The 20,358-nt window shown below is 38.4% G+C and overlaps 1 protein-coding gene across 7 annotated transcripts in view; it reads left to right on the top strand.

Moving 5' to 3' along the window:
- The window catches only part of LOC145996573 (osmotic avoidance abnormal protein 3-like), a 188,202-nt gene that overhangs the window by 57,062 nt on the left and 110,782 nt on the right, over window positions 1-20,358 (top strand). For all 7 annotated transcript variants that reach the window (XM_083133076.1, XM_083133075.1, XM_083133078.1 and 4 more), the window contains exon 2: window positions 5,264-5,350. In XM_083133076.1, the coding sequence (XP_082989202.1) occupies window positions 5,279-5,350 (72 nt within the window). In that variant the 5' untranslated portion in view covers window positions 5,264-5,278. The remainder of the gene's footprint in view (window positions 1-5,263; window positions 5,351-20,358) is intronic.

The following is a 20,358-nucleotide window of genomic DNA, read 5'->3' as shown; positions in this document are numbered from 1 at the left end:
CAACATGCCAGCATAACGTCCAGCGCTTACCGTAACCGTGTTACCGTGTTCATTTCCGAAAAGGTAGGGGCCAATGATTCCAGTATATGATAATGCACGCCACACTGTTACTTTTTTCTGAATGGAGAGGTGTTTCAAGGAGAGTGTGTGGATTAATTTCGGATGGGCGGATTTACTCTGATACTCCGACAATGTGTGCAAAATCAAGGACGCCATCTTACTGACACCATATTAAAAAGATGAACATTTTTCAGGTACACTAGCAATTTCAACTCGTGTACAGTACATTCATGTTAAAAAATTAACTAATATTTGCTCTCTCTCTATTTTTTGTGATTTTTTAAAATCTTTCCGTTTTACCGCCTCACCCTATATTTTGTGTGTTAGTTGTAATGTGGTATTTGTGCAGTGTATGTCTGTGGGGACAATGAATCCACCAAACCAAACAAGTTCCTGAGCCAAAGTTCAACCCCGCCACTACTGAATAACAGACCACACAGCTTCCAATTTTTGGAGTAAAATTTGTACAACCTTGTACTACCAATACAAAGCACTATTGTCAAGGCAGTTTTAAAGGGTGTTAGCCGACCTCCGTGGCTGCGTGGTTAGCACAGCGCACTACGACGCCAGGGGTCAAGGGTGTTCTTTGTGAATGTCGCTTCATCAGTTTCATCATATCATCACTTATCTTCATCTTTGCGATTAGCCAAAAGTGGCAGAAACGTAACATAAACCAAATGAACAATTGAGGGATATAAGTGGTGAAAAGGCACCCGAACGTCAACCTCGCTTCCATGTACTACACCTTGCTACGCGTATACTGAACGTAACTGCGACTGGCGGCTGGGAAACGGCGAATCAGCGATCAGTTGTATTTTCCTCGACTGAGATCGGGCATTTTCGAGTCACAAGGTTCCGAACGTTGTTCGTGGAAGGAAACAAATGAGCGTTGGGTACACCACATGTTGCCAAACGTACTGTCTTCTCGGGCAACTGTATTGTCAGCATCAGCGGGGTGGGGGGGGTTAATGGTACACCCAACGGTGAAAGAAACAGTAGGCGAATTGTCCACCACCATTTTAATTCGGTCTGAATTACACATTGTGATGACAATGAATTGAAATAATGACGTCAATAAGCAGAGAACAACGCCTGCTTCGAACCAACATAGTTTCATTCCTTAAAACAATACAGGATGTAGAATAAAAAAGTAATTAAAATAGTGGTGGACAATTTGCTTACCACTATCTTTGCCGTTGACTGTACAACTGCACACGCGGTCCTGAACGATGAAATTTCCGGAAGGACCACCCACAGGTCGGAATGCAGGCAGACACACAGTCATATAAAGAGAACTCGCAAAAAAAGAAGCACGCTTGGCAACGTTGCTTCGGGCGAGCTATGTGATCCCTTCAGCTTTCACTTTGCAAAGGAGTTTGTTGACGCCCATTGAACCACACGCCCCCGAAACATGGGCGGAGTTTGAACTCTTGCTTTGGGAAGGCCAGACTCTGGGAAAAGCATATGATGTACCTGAGGGTTATTGAATATCCTCTAGTTTATAAGGGGTCCGGAGGACTTTACCCGGAAATTAAAAAAAACAAAAACAACTTAAGAACACTGAGTTTTAGGCCTTTCAGATTTGAAAATGTTAAATTTCCTCGCTTAAATAAACAAATATTAATTAGTACATTGGTTGTCAGTTTTAAAAGAAGCAAAATAGTACGATTATTGCATTTTGCATTTCATTAATTTTTATTGATACAATACTCGTATTACTTTAAAAAAGTTACGGTACAATAGTAAGCTTCAGAAATTTTAGAAAAATTAAATTGAAAAGTTCATTTGATGCCTGAACAATAACTGTTGACTCAGCACAAACTCACTCTACGTTTTCTTACTTCAAACTGTACGCATCAATCAAATCGTCTGTTATTTTTTTTTTTACAACATCTGATTCAAGGTATAAGATCATTAAATTGTTCAATCTCTCTTGACCCATTGTGCAACGCAACCAGTTGTGGATTCGCCTCATAGCAGAAAATGTCCTCTCACAGGAGGACATTTTCTGCTATGAGGCGATAATGGCAGGATAAGAGCAATTTTCAGAAGAATGCTACAATTTGTGTGTGTTTCTGTATGTTTGCTCAGAACTGTGTCCACTATCTTGGGAACAACATTCCTCAAAGGCGCACTTATAAAACTCAAACCTGAACTTTCCATTACATTTCTTAAAATGGTCATTTCTGCCATCAACGTTGTTGTGTCAATACCAGGAATGGAGTAAATCTCAATGAAACGTGCAGCTGCTTCTTCATCCGGACGAATAAATCTTTCACTGGCTTCAGCAACTTCCAAAGTTTCACCACAAAATCTTCTTTTCAGTTCGCCAATCAAAATATCCAGCAATGGATAAAATAAATCGCACTTGTATTTTTTCTTCCAGTTTTCTTCACTTTGAAATGTAGAAAGTGTTTCAGCTGATTTCTCTTCTCTGGTTCTCTGGCCAACTGAAGAACAAACGAGATAAGCATCTAATTTGTTTCATATCAGTCTAGGCCATTCTGGATTTGTCCCTTTTTCATCTCACCTCCACCTTCAAAAATGTTTAGACCTAATTCTTTGTTAACACACTTTATTCCATTCCATTTTCTGTCCCAAGTGTTTTCGTTTTGCTGGACTCAAGCTCCTTAATCACTCCGTTGGCTACGCTGGAACTTTGAGCTATTGAGGTATCAGCTTTCTGAAGGGACTGGGATAAAACATTTATGAGGTGGAGATATTCAGAAAATACTGATAAACATACAATGAAATCCAACGATTTTATAGGTGAAAGCAGGCCTTTGGCTTCAGGCTTTTTAGAACGTCAAGATTTGCGGTATGGCTTCATAACAAAAATGTAGTAACTGAACTTAATCATGTGTCATTTTTTTAGTCTGGCCCCTGCCCCGTCCAGAACTCCACCTTTGCCCCGAAAATGATTGGGGGACAGGACGCCCCTGAAATAGCCACCATGTGCACCGTACCTCCGCGAGGAGGAGAGGGGGGAGAGTGACACCATGCTTCCTCTTGGCCCGAGGAGGAGGGAAGAAGGGAAAGCTGCACGGGGACTTTTCGTCTCAAGGTTTTTTCCTTGTGGTCGATCTATATCTAGGCATATCTATCTGCATCTACCCCCTCCCCTTAATTTTAGAACACATCGTATAACGATAAAATCTTGCTAATTATCAGGTAAATCAATTAATCGCCGTAATAAGCAATGACAAGCATTGGATGGTGGCTGTTCACCGGGAGTTGGACGGCGGAGTGCGGAGGACTAGCCTGTTTCCCGAGAGAAGAGGTCGAGCCTCGGGTAAATAAATATAAAAATACAACTTTATTACCAATGATCAGATTCAACTGAAATTAAAGACAGCCCAGCAGCAGATTATAATCGACGAAATCCCAAAAGCAGAATTTGATAGGAAATAAATTAAGCCCGATATAAAAGGTTAAACAGCGAGACTGGATAACAATAACTACAGACTCCCTGGCGCTCTCTTCGGAACGAACGTGCAGGTTACAATGGGCCCGGTCTTTGGGTAACCTCTCTTCGAGGTGCTTTTGGAGGAGGGTCAAAGAACTCCAAATACACGGGCGAAGATAGCAGGACAAGAGGCTACGACTTTAGGACGATTTACCAACGCTTGGACAGAGAGGGTACAGTAACGAACCTTTTGAATAGCAAATAAATAGACGCGCAGAGAAGCGGAAGACACAGTTTTACTCAGATTTTCTTCGACGTGTTATCGTGCACAATCTCTCGCGAAACACCCGCGTAAAGTATCCGCTTTGTGTGTCGCACCGTTCCGTGTTGTGTTTATTTCACACGTGGTTGTTTACTATCAAGATGGAGTAGAGGCAGAGAAAGGCCCCGCTGGGGGTGCGTCCGACCTAGTTGCCAATCCTTGAAGATGCGGAGATCCAATCTTATCGCCCGGAAGCCAGCTATTGATCACGCCGCCAAGCGACAAAGGTAAGCCGGAATGGACGTGAAAATGGATAAGCTTCGTTCGCCCCGTTGTGGCATCCAATGAACTCGCTAATTACGTAAACATTACCAAGACATTGCTTATTACGGCGATTAAATTGCATCCACTATATTTTTAAATTGTAAAACCGTACAGCTTCAATTATTCATTTATCCAAAGTATTTAACCTTCAGATTGTACGACGCTATAAATTGTCTATATAATTATATAACAGTGATCCAAGTTCACCGCAAAAGTAACAATATAAATATTAACATTCAATTACAACAACATAAAAGGAGTAGTGTTTTGTCGTACAGGTTAAGCTCCTACCGGAACATGGTTTTCCCGGAAAGCAAAAGTAAATGTCAAATTAAGAACAGTTTAAATCAATGTAGCTAACTTTAAACATGCCGCCGAACTATTATTGTACTAATTACTCATGTCTTTTGGATTGCCGAGATATGAATGCGTGAGTGAATGTATGAATGAAAGGGGCAATGATGTAATGTTTATGCATGTGCTCTTTTATAGAAATTACAGTATATATAGAACTAACCCTGTGGTGTGATTTGTTCTACCCTATGTAATCTCTTGGGCTCCAACTGATGGCACTTACCCTGGACAAAAGGTAAATAGGTTATTAATGATTGCCTTTTGTTTATTTGTTTAATTGTTTTTGTGGGTTTGACATTACCATTGTAATGTAGAACCAGATCGACGTCAGGCACGTTAAATAAGTAGACGTCGCGTTACAATCGTATGAAAAGTAACTTTGCGATCTAACCAAACTAGAAAATATACTTCAACACTGTACTTGCCTCAATGGAATTTTAATAATGGAAAATGTAAACTTAAACTTTTTAAGTTTTCGGTCAAAATGCGTCTACCGTACTACAAAAATCTTGGGGGGCTACATGAAGGGGCTGAGGCCGGTTTTGGGGGGCTTCAGCCACCCTAGCCCCCCTGTAGCGCCGTCCCTGCGTGTGAGACTGGCTTAAGTTTGCAATGCTGTTACGACGTCACTGTCAAGATAGTTGACACGTAATAGCAAAAATGACTTGGAACCATAAATGTATTACTAAGAAAATATGTTATGATTTTTCCCGTGTCATCGCACATATTGCAGCATTGTAGCAACTGTTGCTTCTATGTTTTAGAAAAATACATACACCTTGATTTTTATATTATTCTAATTAACCCTCTCCCTCCATTTTGATATTCTAATATAAACAACATTTTGTGTATTCCAGGTGACCGGAGACAAGATGGCGGAAGCTGTGAAAGTGATCGTAAGATGTCGCCCCATGAACACTCGGGAGAAGGACATGAACTGCACGGTAAGTTGGTTTTGTTTAAAAAGTTTGTTCAATAATAAAATGTATTTTATGGTGTAATGTCATCATTTGTTACGTTGTCAAATAATGTAGGACACATATTTGAGATATTAGATGTATTTGCAATGTACTACGGCAAGAAATATAAATAATGCGTTAATTAAAATAAGTATTTCCCTCGGTTACTCTGTATTGCATAGTTACTCTTTTCTGCTGAAAATCTTGAAAAAGGCTGTAATAAAAATCGTTTCGAAACTCATTCAACGAGTGCCGACTTTCGCGGCGGAGTAACCCAGCGCGCTACGATGCCAGAGGATCCGGGTTCAAATCTTTGCTGGGATAGTTTCTTTGTGTGCTTTTCCATCATACACATCTCTCTCTCACACCCAATTGTCAACCTCACTTCCCAGTGGCGGCGATTAGGAGGGGCGAGGGGGCAGTTGCCTCCCCCACTTTTTGCCACTCTCGCTCCCGCACTATGCTGAACCTTATCTACCAAGGGGAAGTAAACTGTCCTTGCCTCCCAATTTTGGCATCTTGCCCCCCCCCCCCAGTTTGTCACTTTCACGTAGTGCACCATGGATTGCATTTTGCAGACTAACGAAGCTCTGGCGTCTGAACCTACGGCCAGTATAATGTGTAGGACTGTAGGTGTGTTTTCCTTGTGTGTGCTGAGTGACACCCTTTACAGCCTCAGCTTTTAACCGATGTCAGAATATTTTAGTCCTCTGACATTACAGTTATGTTAGTTATATTTTAGTTATGGTAAGAGGTTGGACCCCGTATAATGTGACGGGTGCAAAATAACCAAAGTGCTGACGCACTCAAAATTACAAATATAGGGAATCAATCAATCTTTCTCTCGCTCTTTTCCCGTAATTTCTTCTTTCCTTCTGTTTATCTCTGTTTTTTATCCTATTTTTCCCTATTCCCTTCTCTCTGTTTTCTTTCTCATTGTTTTCCCATGCATAATCTATTCCTTTCCTTTCCTCCTTGTTGTGAGTGTCCCTTCATCGAATTCACCATATCACTCATCCTCATCTTCCCGATTAGACAAAAGTGAAGTAAAGTAAACCAAATAAAAAAGAAATCATTCAACGCGTAACTGATTCATAGCCAAAACTTTGTGTCTTAATATTTACTGTAAGAAAACGCACTCTTCAATCTATAATTTAAATAAATTTTGATTTTGATTTTATTTGATTTGCTTTATTGTACTTCTCTTTTTGTGCAACTTTTGGCTAATTTGCGAAGATGGGGATGAGTGATGATTTTTTGATGAAATTGATGAATGGACACTCACAAACATCAATGTCCAGGCCTGGATTCGAACCCGAGACCCCTGGCGTCGTAGCGCGACGTGCTAACCACTCCGCCACGGGGCCTGGCAATTGGGAACCAACTTGCGGCGGGGGAGGTGCCCTATACGCTGGTTCACTGACTCACTACCTTCCCCTTGTGGATATAATAATTTGTATTACTATATTTAATATTGAATCTTGTTCGAACTCGATACAATTTAAAGTGCAGACAGATGTGTTGGGCTTTGTCCATTTCTAGAATAATGAACTGCTCTACCACGAAAAGAAGAACCCTCTGCCTGTGTCCTTTAATTTCAACACCGGGCTGCGTTGCCTATAGTTCGAGCGTCAGACCGACCTCTCTCCGGGACACTTTTGTGTCATCCCTGACCTTTCGAGCAAATACTATCCGTTAGTATCACATGGATTACAAGGACCAACTCTAGAACGAGATCTTTCATTCTCTTGAACCTCCGAACACAGGGGCTTGTGCTCCGACGTGGCAACAGCGCGAACTTCTGCCACCCGCCTAGTTTCATGCCATTGCCTTTAGTTACTTTTAAAAGTAGTTACAGTTAAAATTCTTTAAAGAAGTAACTGTTGCTGCGTTACTTCCAAACACTGATATAGGCTTATGGTCACCTGTAGAAAGTACGAAGAACGTGAGGAAGGTGTATTCATAATTGTAACTTTGTTGTGCACCTGCTGTTGGTTTAGAAGGGTGAGAGCCCCTCCCCCTCTTCCCTTGCAAAACCTTCCTGACCCAGAAATGATTGTTTACGCCTGTATCGAGCGAGCGGCGTACCGAGTGTGGGGAATTTATCGACCTTTCTGTTCCCTTAACAACCAACAAACAAGGCGTACGTCAGAAGCGCGTAAGTGTAACAGGCCTCCATAATAGCTCTTCCTTTTGAAGACTCCCTCCTCCAAACTGCGTGCACTATGGAGTGGAGTATCGTCTCTAGCATCTGGGTTACTTTTCTAGACCGTGAACTAGTTGGGCTACGTATCAGATTTTTACGGTTTAGTTACTTTATAGTTTTGCTTTGCAGGTCTCTGTCTAACAAATACTGATATCTCATCAACCAATGCAATTGCGACCTCAGTTAATCATTTCATTTTGGGTAGTAAGTCTGTGGAAGTTAGGCATTGTAGAAAGTATGTAGGTTACAGTCACAGATTTTGAAACGTAACTGATTCATATTTGCGCATTTTGTGAACAAAATGAGTAACAGCTACTATTTAGAAAACTAAGTCAGTTACTATATTTTAAAAGTAACTGACTCACAGTTACTTATTTTGGAAAGTAACCGAGTCACTGTTACTCATTTTTGAAAGTAACCGAGTCACCGTTACTCAATTTGGAAAGTAACCGAGTCACCGTTACTCATTTTGGGAAGTAACCGAGTCACTGTTACTCATGTTTGAAAGTAACCGAGTCACTGTTACTCATTTTGGAAAGTAACCGAGTCACTGTTACTCATTTTGGAAAGTAACCGAATCACTGTTACTCATGTTTGAAAGTAACCGAGTCACTGTTACTCATTTTGGAAAGTAACCGAGTCACTGTTACTCATTTTGGAAAGTAACCGAGTCACTGTTTCTCATTTTGGAAAGTAACCGAGTCACCGTTACTCATTTTGGAATGTAACCGAGTCACCGTTACTCATTTTGGAAAGTAACCGAGTCACTGTTACTCATTTTGAAAAGTAACCGAGTCACTGTTACTCATTTTGGAAAGTAACCGAGTCACCGTTACTCATTTTGGAAAGTACCCGAGTCACTGTTACTCATTTTGGAAAGTAACCGAGTCACTGTTACTCATTTTGGAAAGTAACCGAATCACTGTTACTCATGTTTGAAAGTAACCGAGTCACTGTTACTCATTTTGGGAAGTAACCGAGTCACTGTTACTCATTTTAGAAAGTAACCGAGTCACTGTTACTCATGTTTGAAAGTAACCGAGTCACTGTTACTCATTTTGGAAAGTAACCGATTCACCGTTACTCATTTTGGAAAGTAACCGAATCACTGTTACTCATGTTTGAAAGTAACGGAGTCACTGTTACTCATTTTGGAAAGTAACCGAGTCACTGTTACTCATTTTGGAAAGTAACCGAATCACTGTTACTCATGTTTGAAAGTAACCGAGTCACTGTTACTCATTTTGGAAAGTAACCGAGTCACTGTTACTCATTTTGGAAAGTAACCGAGTCACTGTTACTCATTTTGGAAAGTAACCGAGTCACCGTTACTCATTTTGGAAAGTAACCGAGTCACCGTTACTCATTTTGGAAAGTAACCGAGTCACTGTTACTCATTTTGGAAATTAACCGAGTCACCGTTACTCATTTTGGAAAGTAACCGAGTCACTGTTACTCATTTTGGAAAGTAACAGAGTCACCGTTACTCATTTTGGAAATTAACCGAGTCACCGTTACTCATTTTGGAAAGTAACCGAGTCACTGTTACTCATTTTGGAAAGTAACAGAGTCACCGTTACTCATTTTGGAAAGTAACCGAGTCACCGTTACTCATTTTGGAAAGTAACCGAGTCACTGTTACTCATTTTGGAAATTAACCGAGTCACCGTTACTCATTTTGGAAATTAACCGAGTCACTGTTACTCATTTTGGAAAGTAACCGAGTCACTGTTACTCATTTTGGAAATTAACCGAGTCACCGTTACTCATTTTGGAAAGTAACCGAGTCACTGTTACTCATTTTGGAAAGTAACCGAGTCACCGTTACTCATTTTGGAAAGTAACAGAGTCACCGTTACTCATTTTGGAAAGTAACCGAATCACAACTGAAGCCTATAGTTGAGGATCTGTAATTTCAGTTTTCAGTTTTGAACTTCGAACAGCTCCATTTATTTGAGGTTCTTTCCTAGAACGTGGACAAGCGCAAGAATTGGTGGGGGTAAAAATCTCCGAGCACAGTCTTCGCGAGACGGCTGTTAGTCTTCTCCACACAAGTCATGGACTGGGTGTATTTTTGTACCCCGACACGTAAGGTGGCCAAAATAGATTTGAATTAATATTCCAGCCGGTGGCAATGACACTGGGATTTGCATATTTATAAGCGAGTGGATATGCACAGTCATTATTGTGAAAAGATAGGAAAGGCTGCAGTTCACGAGAGATCATGTTGAAAAGAACACAAAGAGGTGAGAGACTGTTATTTTCGCGGGTAATAGGAATTTCAATGTTTCCGAAACGTATGTTACAGAGCGACCACAAACACGGGAACCTTCGGATAGAAGCCTTCGCGCATATTCCCCTCCATCCGTTCAGCTCGGACCACGGTGAACCCTGCTCCACTCTACCAGAGACCCTTTCCCGTCCTCGCGGGAGTACGATGCATACTACATGCTTTTGTGCGCATGTTCAATTGCCTGGAAGATGATATGGTGCAAGTCAATTAAATAACACTGGTCGACATTTTGAAAAAAAAAATCTGATGTTTTCAAACCAATAGGTGATTCTGGAAGTATTTTGAATGCTGATTACGGAAATGATATCCATTTTCCCCTAGGTCAAGATTTTCTCCCACGTCACTAAGTTCAATCAACTTACCACATGTAGAACATTGAGTTTTGAACATTTCTTGAAGGAAATTTTTTGATGGATTTCGAAAATAAAACTTACGTAATCAAAGTCCATACAATTTTTATACCAATGTGTCACGTGAATGTGGATCAAATGTTTAAAATTGTAGGCCATTTATAGTTCAAAATTGGAGAATTTGTATTGTAAAAATATCAATATTTTACCATCTTCTAAACAGAGCCATCTACTGGGGAAATAATGGAACTATACATTTTATTGTGAAATTAAGGCAGTTGATATATTACTGTTTTCTGAAAGAAACAACACGTGATGGGTAAAAGTGGATTTCATTGTTGGAATCAGCATGCTGAAATTATACAGAGACAACAGTCAGCTGCGAGATATCCAAACTCATGTCGATCAGTGTAATTATAGTAAAAAATCTACAACGAAGAGTCAGGTGTTGTGATTTGCTAGTGCATAGCATCAGTGGTGCCAACTTATATGGACCTGTGGGACTCGAGCCCACCCAAGAAATTGTTCGTTATTAGATTTTATTTTTAGAAATAAAGTGCCCGTTTTTAAGTAAAGAAAAAACCGTTTCATCATTATGCAGGAAAAGAATTCTCACAACTTAATAATTACTGACTAAGTTTTATCAAAATATTTCATATTACATAATTTGTTACATCTCCAACATGATACTTGTCAGTATTCTATGTATATAGACTAACTACACTATCCGTGATGATATCCTTATTACGAAAGTAAAGGATTCATAGGCATTAAAAACTCTCCAAATAATCGCGCAAATAGCACGCATTAGGAATAAGGATATTAAATTAGGCACCTGGAATGTTCTGAGCCTTTACCGGCCTGGGGCATTTCAGTGTACAGTTAATGAGATAGTTAAGTATAAATTAGATGTAGTAGCTGTCCAGGAAGTTAGGTGGCCAGGAGAAGGGAATTGTAAAACTAAAAATTATACTTTTTTCTATGGTGGTACTGAAAATCATAATTTTGGAACAGGCTTTTTCATAAATAATAGAATTATCTCGGCTCTTAAAACAGTAGAATTTATTAATGATAGGATATCATATGCAGTTTTACAGGGTAGGTGGTGTAAAATTATTTTAATAAACATACATGAACCAACGGAAGATAAAGTTGATAATACTAAAGATGATTTTTATACAGAGTTAGAACAGGTCTTTGATAAATTTTCTCAGTATGATATGAAAATTCTGTTAGGTGACTGTAATGCACAGATTGGCAAAGAAGAGACATTTAAACCCACGATTGGTAAAGAAAGTCTTCATGAATTAAGTAATGATAATGGTATAAGATTGATTACTTTTGCAACCTCAAAGAATTTAATTGTGAAAAGTACCACTTTTAAACATAAAGATATCCATAAATATACCTGGTCTTCTCCAGATGGTAAAACTCATAATCAGATAGATCATATTCTCATTGATAAGAGAAGGCATACTAGTATAATTGACGTTCGTACACATAGAGGTGCTGACTGTGCCAGTGACCATAATTTAGTAATTGCTAAATTAAGAGAAAGACTGTCAGTGATAAATCATAAGCAACAAAATCTAAAAGTTCTAAAATTTGATACAGGAAAGTTTACTGATGAAAGAATTAAGAAAGATTGCCAAATTAAACTGTCAAATAGATTTGATGTTTTGCAGGATTTAAATGATGATGAAAATATAAATGAAACAGACGTAAATAAGAATTGGGAGCACATACGTAATGCAATAGAATCAGCAGCTAAAGAAAGTATAGGATACCATAAACCGAGAAAAAGTAAGCCATGGTTTGATAATGAATGTCATAATCCAATTGAAATAAGAAATCAGTCTAGACTTAGGTGGTTAAATAACTCTGATGATACAAATCTAAGCAATGATGATAGAATAAAGCGAGAAGTTAAACGCACGTTTAGAAGTAAAAAAAGAGATTACTTGAAAAGCAAAATTAACGAAATTGAAACAAACAGCAAAAATAAAAATATCAGAGATTTATATAAAGGTGTAAATGAGTTTAGAAAGGGGTGGCAACCTAAAGTAAACTTGATAAAAGATAAAGACGGTGATTTTCTAGCTGACCCAAGCGATATTCTAAGTAGATGGAAGAACTACTTTAATGACCTTTTAAATGTCCATGTAGGAGATAAATCAGAAGTAAATGAAGTCCACAGAGCAGAACCTTTAGTTCCAGAACCTAACTTGACTGAAGTTAAAGATGCTATTAAAAGGCTAAAGAATAACAAAGCACCTGGCATTGATTTAATACCAGCTGAGTTAATTAAATATGGTGGAAAGTCATTAATATGTCAATTCATAAATTAATTTGTTTAATATGGAATAAAGAAGAAATCCCTCAACAGAGGAAAGAATCCATAATTGTTCCTGTGTTTAAAAAAGGTGATAAAATGAACTGCAATAATTACCGTGTAATTTCTCTACTCTCAACAACATATAAAATATTATCTAAAATTCTTTTAGCAAGACTAACCCCATATGCTAATGAAATTATAGGTGATTATCAATGTGGATTTAAACGTAACAGATCAACTAAAGATCAAATTTTTCACATCAGACAGACACTTGAAAAAAAGTGGGAATATAATCAAAATGTCCATCAGCTATTCATTGATTTTAAAAAAAGCATATGATTCTGTCAAATGAGATAAATTATATAATATATTAGTAGAGTTTGGAATACCTAAGAAGCTTGTTAGTATGATAAAAATATGCACCAGTGAAACAGAAAGTAAAATTCGTGTGGGTATTAATATGTCCTGACAAATTTACAATTCATGATGGGTTAAAACAAGGAGATGCATTATCTCCATTGCTCTTTAATTTTGCCTTAGAATATGCTGTAAGGAAGGTAAAAGGAACTAAAGAAGGACTAAAATTAAATGGTGTGGCTCAGTTGTTAGCATATGCAGATGATGTAGGCTTACTGGGGGATGATGTGAATACAATTAAGAATAATGCTAAAATATTTTTCAAAACTGCCAAAGAGATAGGTTTGGAAGTTAACAAAGAGAAAACTAAATATATGCTTACAGGCCGAAACCAAGTGTTAGGTAATAATCAAAATCTAATTATTGATAACAACTCGTTTGAACCAGTTTCCAAATTCAAATACTTAGGAGTAATATTAACAAATGAAAATTATATTAAAGAGGAAATAAAAAGTAAGCTTAATTCAGGAAATGCATGTTACTGCTCTCTTCATAAACTTTTGTCTTCTCGTTTAATATCTAAGAAACTAAAAGTTAAAATATACAAAACAGTAATTTTGCCTGTAGTATTATATGGATGTGAAACTTGGTCCCTTACATTGAAAGAGGAACATAAATTGAGAGTATTTGAAAATAAGATCCTTAGGAAAATCTTTGGACCTAAAAGGGATGAGGAGACAGGTGAGTGGAGAAGGTTACATAATTTAGAACTACATAATTTGTATTCATGTCCAGATATTATTAGAATAATTAAATCAAGAAGACTTAGGTGGGCAGGCCATGTGGCACGAATGGGAGAGGAAAGAGGAGTTTACAGGATTCTTGTTGGGAAACCTGATGGTAAGAGACCTGTAGGAAGGCCAAGACGAAGATGGAGGGACAACGTTGAGATGGACCTAAGGGAAATCGGTAGGGATGGAAAAGAGTATATAGAACTTGCTCAAGATAGGGAAAGATGGAAGGCCTGTGTTGCTGCAGCCATGAACCTTCGGGTTTAAGAAGGCTAGGGAGTTAGTTAGTTAAATAGCACGCAAAAATACAAAATAGGTACAGTACTACAATTGATGAACATCGACAGATTTATCATTTTCCCGGATTAAGCACTCACTCAAAAGTCCCATCTTCGAAATAGGCACTTACCACTAAAATAGGCAAAACGACCACTATAAAATTCAGAAATGGCACGAATCGGTTTTTAAATGTAATAAATAAATAAATAAGAGCCCTACATTTGCTGTCCAAGGAAAAGTAAGGGAGTTTAGGCCAAATCCTCAGCCTATTTATGAAGTATTATTGCATAAAGTTATAAAACAAATTCCCTAGTTGAGCCCACCCAATGTTTTTCAAAAAGTTGGAACCATTGGATAGCATCAGCAAGAGTGGGGGAAATTGATTTTACACTCAACACGATGAATAAGTGACATTATCTATTTACTTTGAAGCGAAAATTGCACAGGAATGTTGAAAAACAGTAACCAGGAATTATATCAAATTCTATCAAGATGATGATTCAAGCAAGCCCTTTTGCTAAAACTTCATGAATCATCCTACCGTTTCACTACCAAATAGCACTTACAATTTTAAAAAATACAATGAAAATCTCTGACGTCACTAATATAAATCTCCATATATTTATCACTTGCTTATTTATCTACATTCATTTCTCTCTTTTATTTTGTCACACTGGAAATTTACATTAATTTACACAGCGTAATTTTATATTAGCAATAATAATTATACACCATATTAATTCAACATATTTTCCAGAAATATAACAAAGCAGCAGTTAACAGCAAAAATAATGCATTATACATCATGCTTATTAAACAAAAAATTAAACAATAAATAATAAATAAAATTTTGGGTCAGTCACATGATCCACACACAAATCATATTTTGGTTAGGGAATGGCTTCTATATAACTGTCCTAATGTTCTGAAGACCGGACCTCAATTTTCCTAATCTAAATGTCGTTTAAAATTGACTAGAAAAACTGCAACTAAATCGAAAGCAGATTTATAAGATGACTGTAAGATTTCACCACAAAGATTTAAATGTTTATGCCGAAACAGTTGATGGAAGTCAAGTCAAAAGTGTATACCACAAGGCGTTAATCTAGTTTTATTAGCAGATCCTTAGGTATCTATTTACTCGTGGTGTCCCAATGTTAAAGAAGTTGTGACGTCATTCCAACTTTGTAAATTTAACTTTCTAACTTTATATTACAGTTCTTCATTTGTTTCACGTTGAATTATTAAAATTCAACTCTATGGTGCAACAGACATCTAAGATCCAGGATCTGCCAACCGGTATTTTCATTTGGTGACGCATCGAGTCTCATCGGGATCGGAGCTCGCTACTTCTTTTCAAGTAGTTCCCCTATTGACCTCACGACTCTGAGTCAGCTCCGATCGTTCGCTCCAAAACCCAGAGCGCTATTTTGCTACGCAGGAGGCCCACGTTACGTCCATTGAACATTGAAGAAAATATGTTTATAATTTTTCATGTGTCTTCACGTGTGCACCCAGCCTTAAAATCAAAACTTCCTATCTGTCAGAATATCTGTGACGCGCCCTTCACCCCAGAAAATATTGCTGCTATACATTCTTTTATCTGTATGATATTTTTTGTGTGAAATCTCTTAATTAGAAAATGGGATCTACATGCTGTACATTGGCCTTAAGGTGCAACAATTTACGGACCTTACTAATCTTCATCGCCATTAAGTATTACCAGAGAATCTACAAATGCTATACGTTTTACATAACATGATAACTTGAAACATAGTTTATCTGCCCCAGCGTAACTCTTAAAATATTAATGATTTCTTGCCTCAGTCTGCAACGAAACGTCAATATCTGCCTTCCATGCGTTGGAAACAAATTACGATCAATTTACTTTCGCTCAATATTTCCACATTTCAAGGACAAAGTCCATTAGAGCAATCTGACATTATATGAATACCGCGGTGACATCTATTGGCAAATATACGAACTTGCTTCGAAGTCTCCCCTGTTGGAACGGGAAGACATTAAAGACCAACTCATTACAAGTAGTTTACTTTCTAATGGCAGTGGCAGTGTGAATGATTACTCTCATTACCATTAGGCGAAATTAGTCTAGGAAGGGGGATAATCTGTTATTCTTACGTTCAATGACAATTTAATGTTACTTTGCCCATCTTGGATGAGTGTCGTATATATACGGGGACCTAGGGATTATGACGTCATGGGCCTCTAGCTCCATATACAATTTCCGCTATAAGTTTTAAACCAAGTTATTTTATCTATACGTTTACCACATTTCAATATTCGTCTTTTATCTTTTTTGTGGCGTTTTTTAAAGTAATTTTCCCTCAGTTGAGGCTGAAGCCCCCCTCTCCTAAATCCGGGCCTGATGAAGGTGGGCTCAGTTTCAGCGTTAGAGAATTTAGTTTCGCGTGGACTCAAAGAGGGCTCTGCTTCGGTTTTAATATCATAGCCAAGATAAGTGCACCAGTGTTTCACAGTTTAGTGACGAAAATCACTGTTTTCATTTTTACGTTGGACATTTAAATTATTTTACTTAAAAATAAAATTATATCATAGAAATCAAACCTTCTTATAACATTTCAAAGAATTTATTTCTTGTTTAATTGCAAATTTGGGTCATAACTTTTGTTTCTCTAATGTGCATAAAATGCACCGGTATTCGACACCCCGACGCTAGTAATCGACATACCATGTCCCAGTAATCGACACCCTTTCTACTTTCTTGAAAAATAATACAAGCCTTTTAGCAAGTGGAGAAAATTGTTGCTACATGCATGAGGATATAAAACATTGCTTCAAACAGAAAAAAAACGTACATTTTAGGAGCTTTTGAGGTTCCTGCGTGAAAAAAGATTCTGAGACGAAACTCATAAAATTACAAAAAAGTTTGAAATATACATAAAACCCTAAGTAAAATTAAAACTCATTGACAGGGATAGTGTTTTAAAAATTGTACACAATATCTTCCATTGTGTCACAATTTCTTTCGCTTCCACAATTCACTCGATATCCTTAAAATTTACCAAAGGAACGTTTTGCATTTTCTGTCAACTCAGTTCTTGACGTGTAGTTACTTTTCAGACAGTTAACTATAATCCCGCTGTCCATCACTTCCTGCACAACACACCAGAACTTGAAAACAGTGTCGACAAATGTCAGCCTTATTACGCGGAATCACAACATCTAAACGTTCACCGATCTTCGACAGGTGATGTTCTAGTAATCGACAGGGAGCGGTAGAACACTGGATCCGAGTGTCGTAGGAAGCTGAATTTTAGACCTGACTCATTTTCACTTCATATACTGGTCATTGTTAATGTGAACTAGTTTTATTTAGCGTGTCCACCGTATTGAACTTTGGAGCACTCATAATGTGTAGAAATATTCAACACTGGGTTAATAAATTCTTTAGTCAATGTCTTCGATTTTAAACTCTCAAAAATATTAACGCATATGGTAAAAAACAAAAAATTGAATTAACTTTCAAATAAGTTACACTTACCTTTAATAAATTTGACAAGGTAACCAAGAAAACAAGTCAAAATTTGCGCTACCAACAATGTTATCTAGATAACAGATGACAGTCTCCTTGTTGAACCGGCTATTGTTCACATGACAGAAGTCGGGAGTTGTATAGTGTTGCCAAAGATACACATTGCTAGGCTTGTTTTTGCCTTGTTTCTTGACTTTTAACAATGACGTGTCGATTACTAAAAGCCCGCGAGGCTAAAGAATGGACTTGAGGAAACCCAAACTTTCCGCCTCCAGCACAAAGGGAGAAAAGCGGTGATGCTACCGGTTTGCTACACGACTGATTTTTGTCCAGTCGTACACGGCACGTCTTCCTGTCCTGTCAACATGCCCCCTTCGCTCGCATTTCAGGGAGAGGCAGGAATCGGAGACCGATTCGCTTGCTGCGCTGCGGCAACCTTTAGGCACAGCTATGCTTGGCCTTGTTGAGGCTGCCACCTGTTTCGAAAACGACTCGAAACGAAAAATTTGGCAACGCGTCACCACGGCAACTAGACAAAGCCGATTCGTTCAGCGGTTCATGTGACCCTCTTTGGCTTTCGACAGAAAAGATAAAAATAGAATTTCCAAGTCCATTCTCTGGACGGAACAACTGTAGTACATGGTCGAACATTGGAGCATTTACCTTTCTGGTGTTCTTTCTCTCTTTTTCCTTTTCTCTCTCTGTTTTCTCTTATTGTGAATTTATTTTCTTCTTTGTATATTTCCTTAGTATCTTTCTCTCTCTCTCTAACTTTGTGAGCTTATCTCTTTCTAGAGTATCACTATTTTCCATATTACCCTGTTTTACATTTCCTTCTTCCTCTCTTTCTACCATTCTTTCTTCTCTTCTCAAATGTATTTCTTAATCTTTTCCTCTCCGCCTCTCCATCTTTTCTTTGTTGGTTTCTATTTTATCTTTTTTCTGATTATTCTTTTCCTTTCTCTTTCTTCCTTCTCATATTTATATATGTTCTTTTCAATCTTTTTCTCTCCATCCCTCTATCTCTTTTTGTCACTTTTTCTTATCTTTCTCTTTTTCTACTTACTCTTTCTTTCATCCTTGTCATGAATATCTGAATATCTGTCTTAATATCTTTCTCTCTCTCTCTCTCTCTCTCTCTCTCTCTCTCTCTCTCTCTCTCTCTCATACACACACTATCTTTTCTATTTTCTCTCTCTTTTCCCCACGTGCCCTTTCTTTCTGTATCTCTCTGTGCTTTTCTTATTTCTTCTCTCCCTCTCTCCGTCACTTAATCTTTCTTTCTATTTCCTCTCTCACTCTTTTCACTTCATTCATTTTATTTACTCCTTTTTCTCCTTTCTTCCTCTTTCTCTCTTCTAATACATCTATGATTTTGTTTATCTTTATGTTTCTTAACTCATTTTCGTAACCTCTTTCTCTCTTCCTGTCTTGGTCTTTACTATCCTAAGTCCTTGTGTAATCGATTCTCAGCATTTCTATTGTAGGCTGAAAGGGCGAGAAGGACAATGAACTCAAACTATTTAATGTTGCGTTAAAATTGCCTTTGCTCACCATAATCCCCCCTCCTTAACATATGCAATGATGCATTTGTGGGCTTGTAAGTTTGAGTCAACTTTATGGAAGGAACTTTCATCGAGTGGATCATAACGTTCGATAATATCCATTATTAAGCCGGCTGCAGTGACGTAATCCAAGTTCTTCGTGCCATTTGCATGACTGAAGAGAACAGTGCTTCCAACACAGAGCTCTGCTAGTGACATCTATCGTCGAGAGAAAGAAAGAACTAAACAGAATTTCCTGAATGTCGAGTTGTCGGGGAATAATTTAATAAGTTGGACGAGTTTCAGGGAGGGTGAGGCTTAGAGCCGGCGCAATAATGACTCATTTTTTCTGGGCTTTGAATGGATTAAATAATTTCGAATATGCGTTGATTTTGATCGGAGAAAGAGAGAAAGAGAGAGAGAGAGAGAGAGAGAGAGTGAGTGAGTGAGTGAGTGAGTGAGTGAGAATGCATCGCTTTCTTCTGTGTTCTGTTCATGAAAATGCCTTAAATATTTTCTTTTACCTCGAATCACTGGCGCAGGAACGTTTTTTTTATGTAAAGGTAAAAAAAGGTAAAGTTCTCCCCTGTGCTTAGCACCACGCCATGAAGGCATATAGTGGGTGTGGAGGTAACGCCCCACACTTTCTTGATCCGGTCGTGAGTGGGGGTGATGTGATCAGAATCACGCTCCTAACCGCCTTTACCCCCCAGGGTTTCTCCCAGGTACCCATGTTATTCGACGCTGGGTGGGCGCCGGGGCCCGGATTTGAACCGGCCGGGGATCGAACCCGGGACCTTTAGCATGGTAGTCAGACACGTTACCGACTGAGCCACCGCGACTTGATTACTAATTTTATTATTATTGAGGTTATAACTAGGAATGCACAATTCTATTTCCTGTGAACTTCCGTTTCGGCTTTAGTAGGTACATTTTTCAACGTTGGTTATCGCTGGTGTTTGTTTATTAATTCCTTTTAGTGAAATAATTATATACAGGGTGATTCTAAAGGTAGGGTACAAACGAAAACCACAGATACCTCCCATGAAATAGAGACGAAAGTGCCCCTTCCACTTCGCCGAGAGATGCCTCCGTGAGGAGCTAGACAACGCCGAAAACGTGTGAAAATGAACTTCACATCGCCAGTACCAGTGAAGAGAGAAAGGCGGAACAAAAGAAGTCAAAAGGAACACCAAAGTCGCCCATCCGAAAAACACCATGCGGCAGCTGCGCAACGCATGCGCATGAGGTTCCACAAAGGAAATAGGAGTGTCCCGAAAGACAAGTGAAGGGAAAGGTTAGCGATCGACAACGGTAGGGACCA

Source organism: Lepisma saccharinum, chromosome 12, assembly GCF_977018435.1.
Source record: "Lepisma saccharinum chromosome 12, izLepSacc3.1, whole genome shotgun sequence".
NCBI classification, from domain to species: Eukaryota; Metazoa; Arthropoda; class Insecta; order Zygentoma; family Lepismatidae; genus Lepisma; species Lepisma saccharinum.
This window is presented reverse-complemented; position numbering and strand designations above follow the sequence as displayed.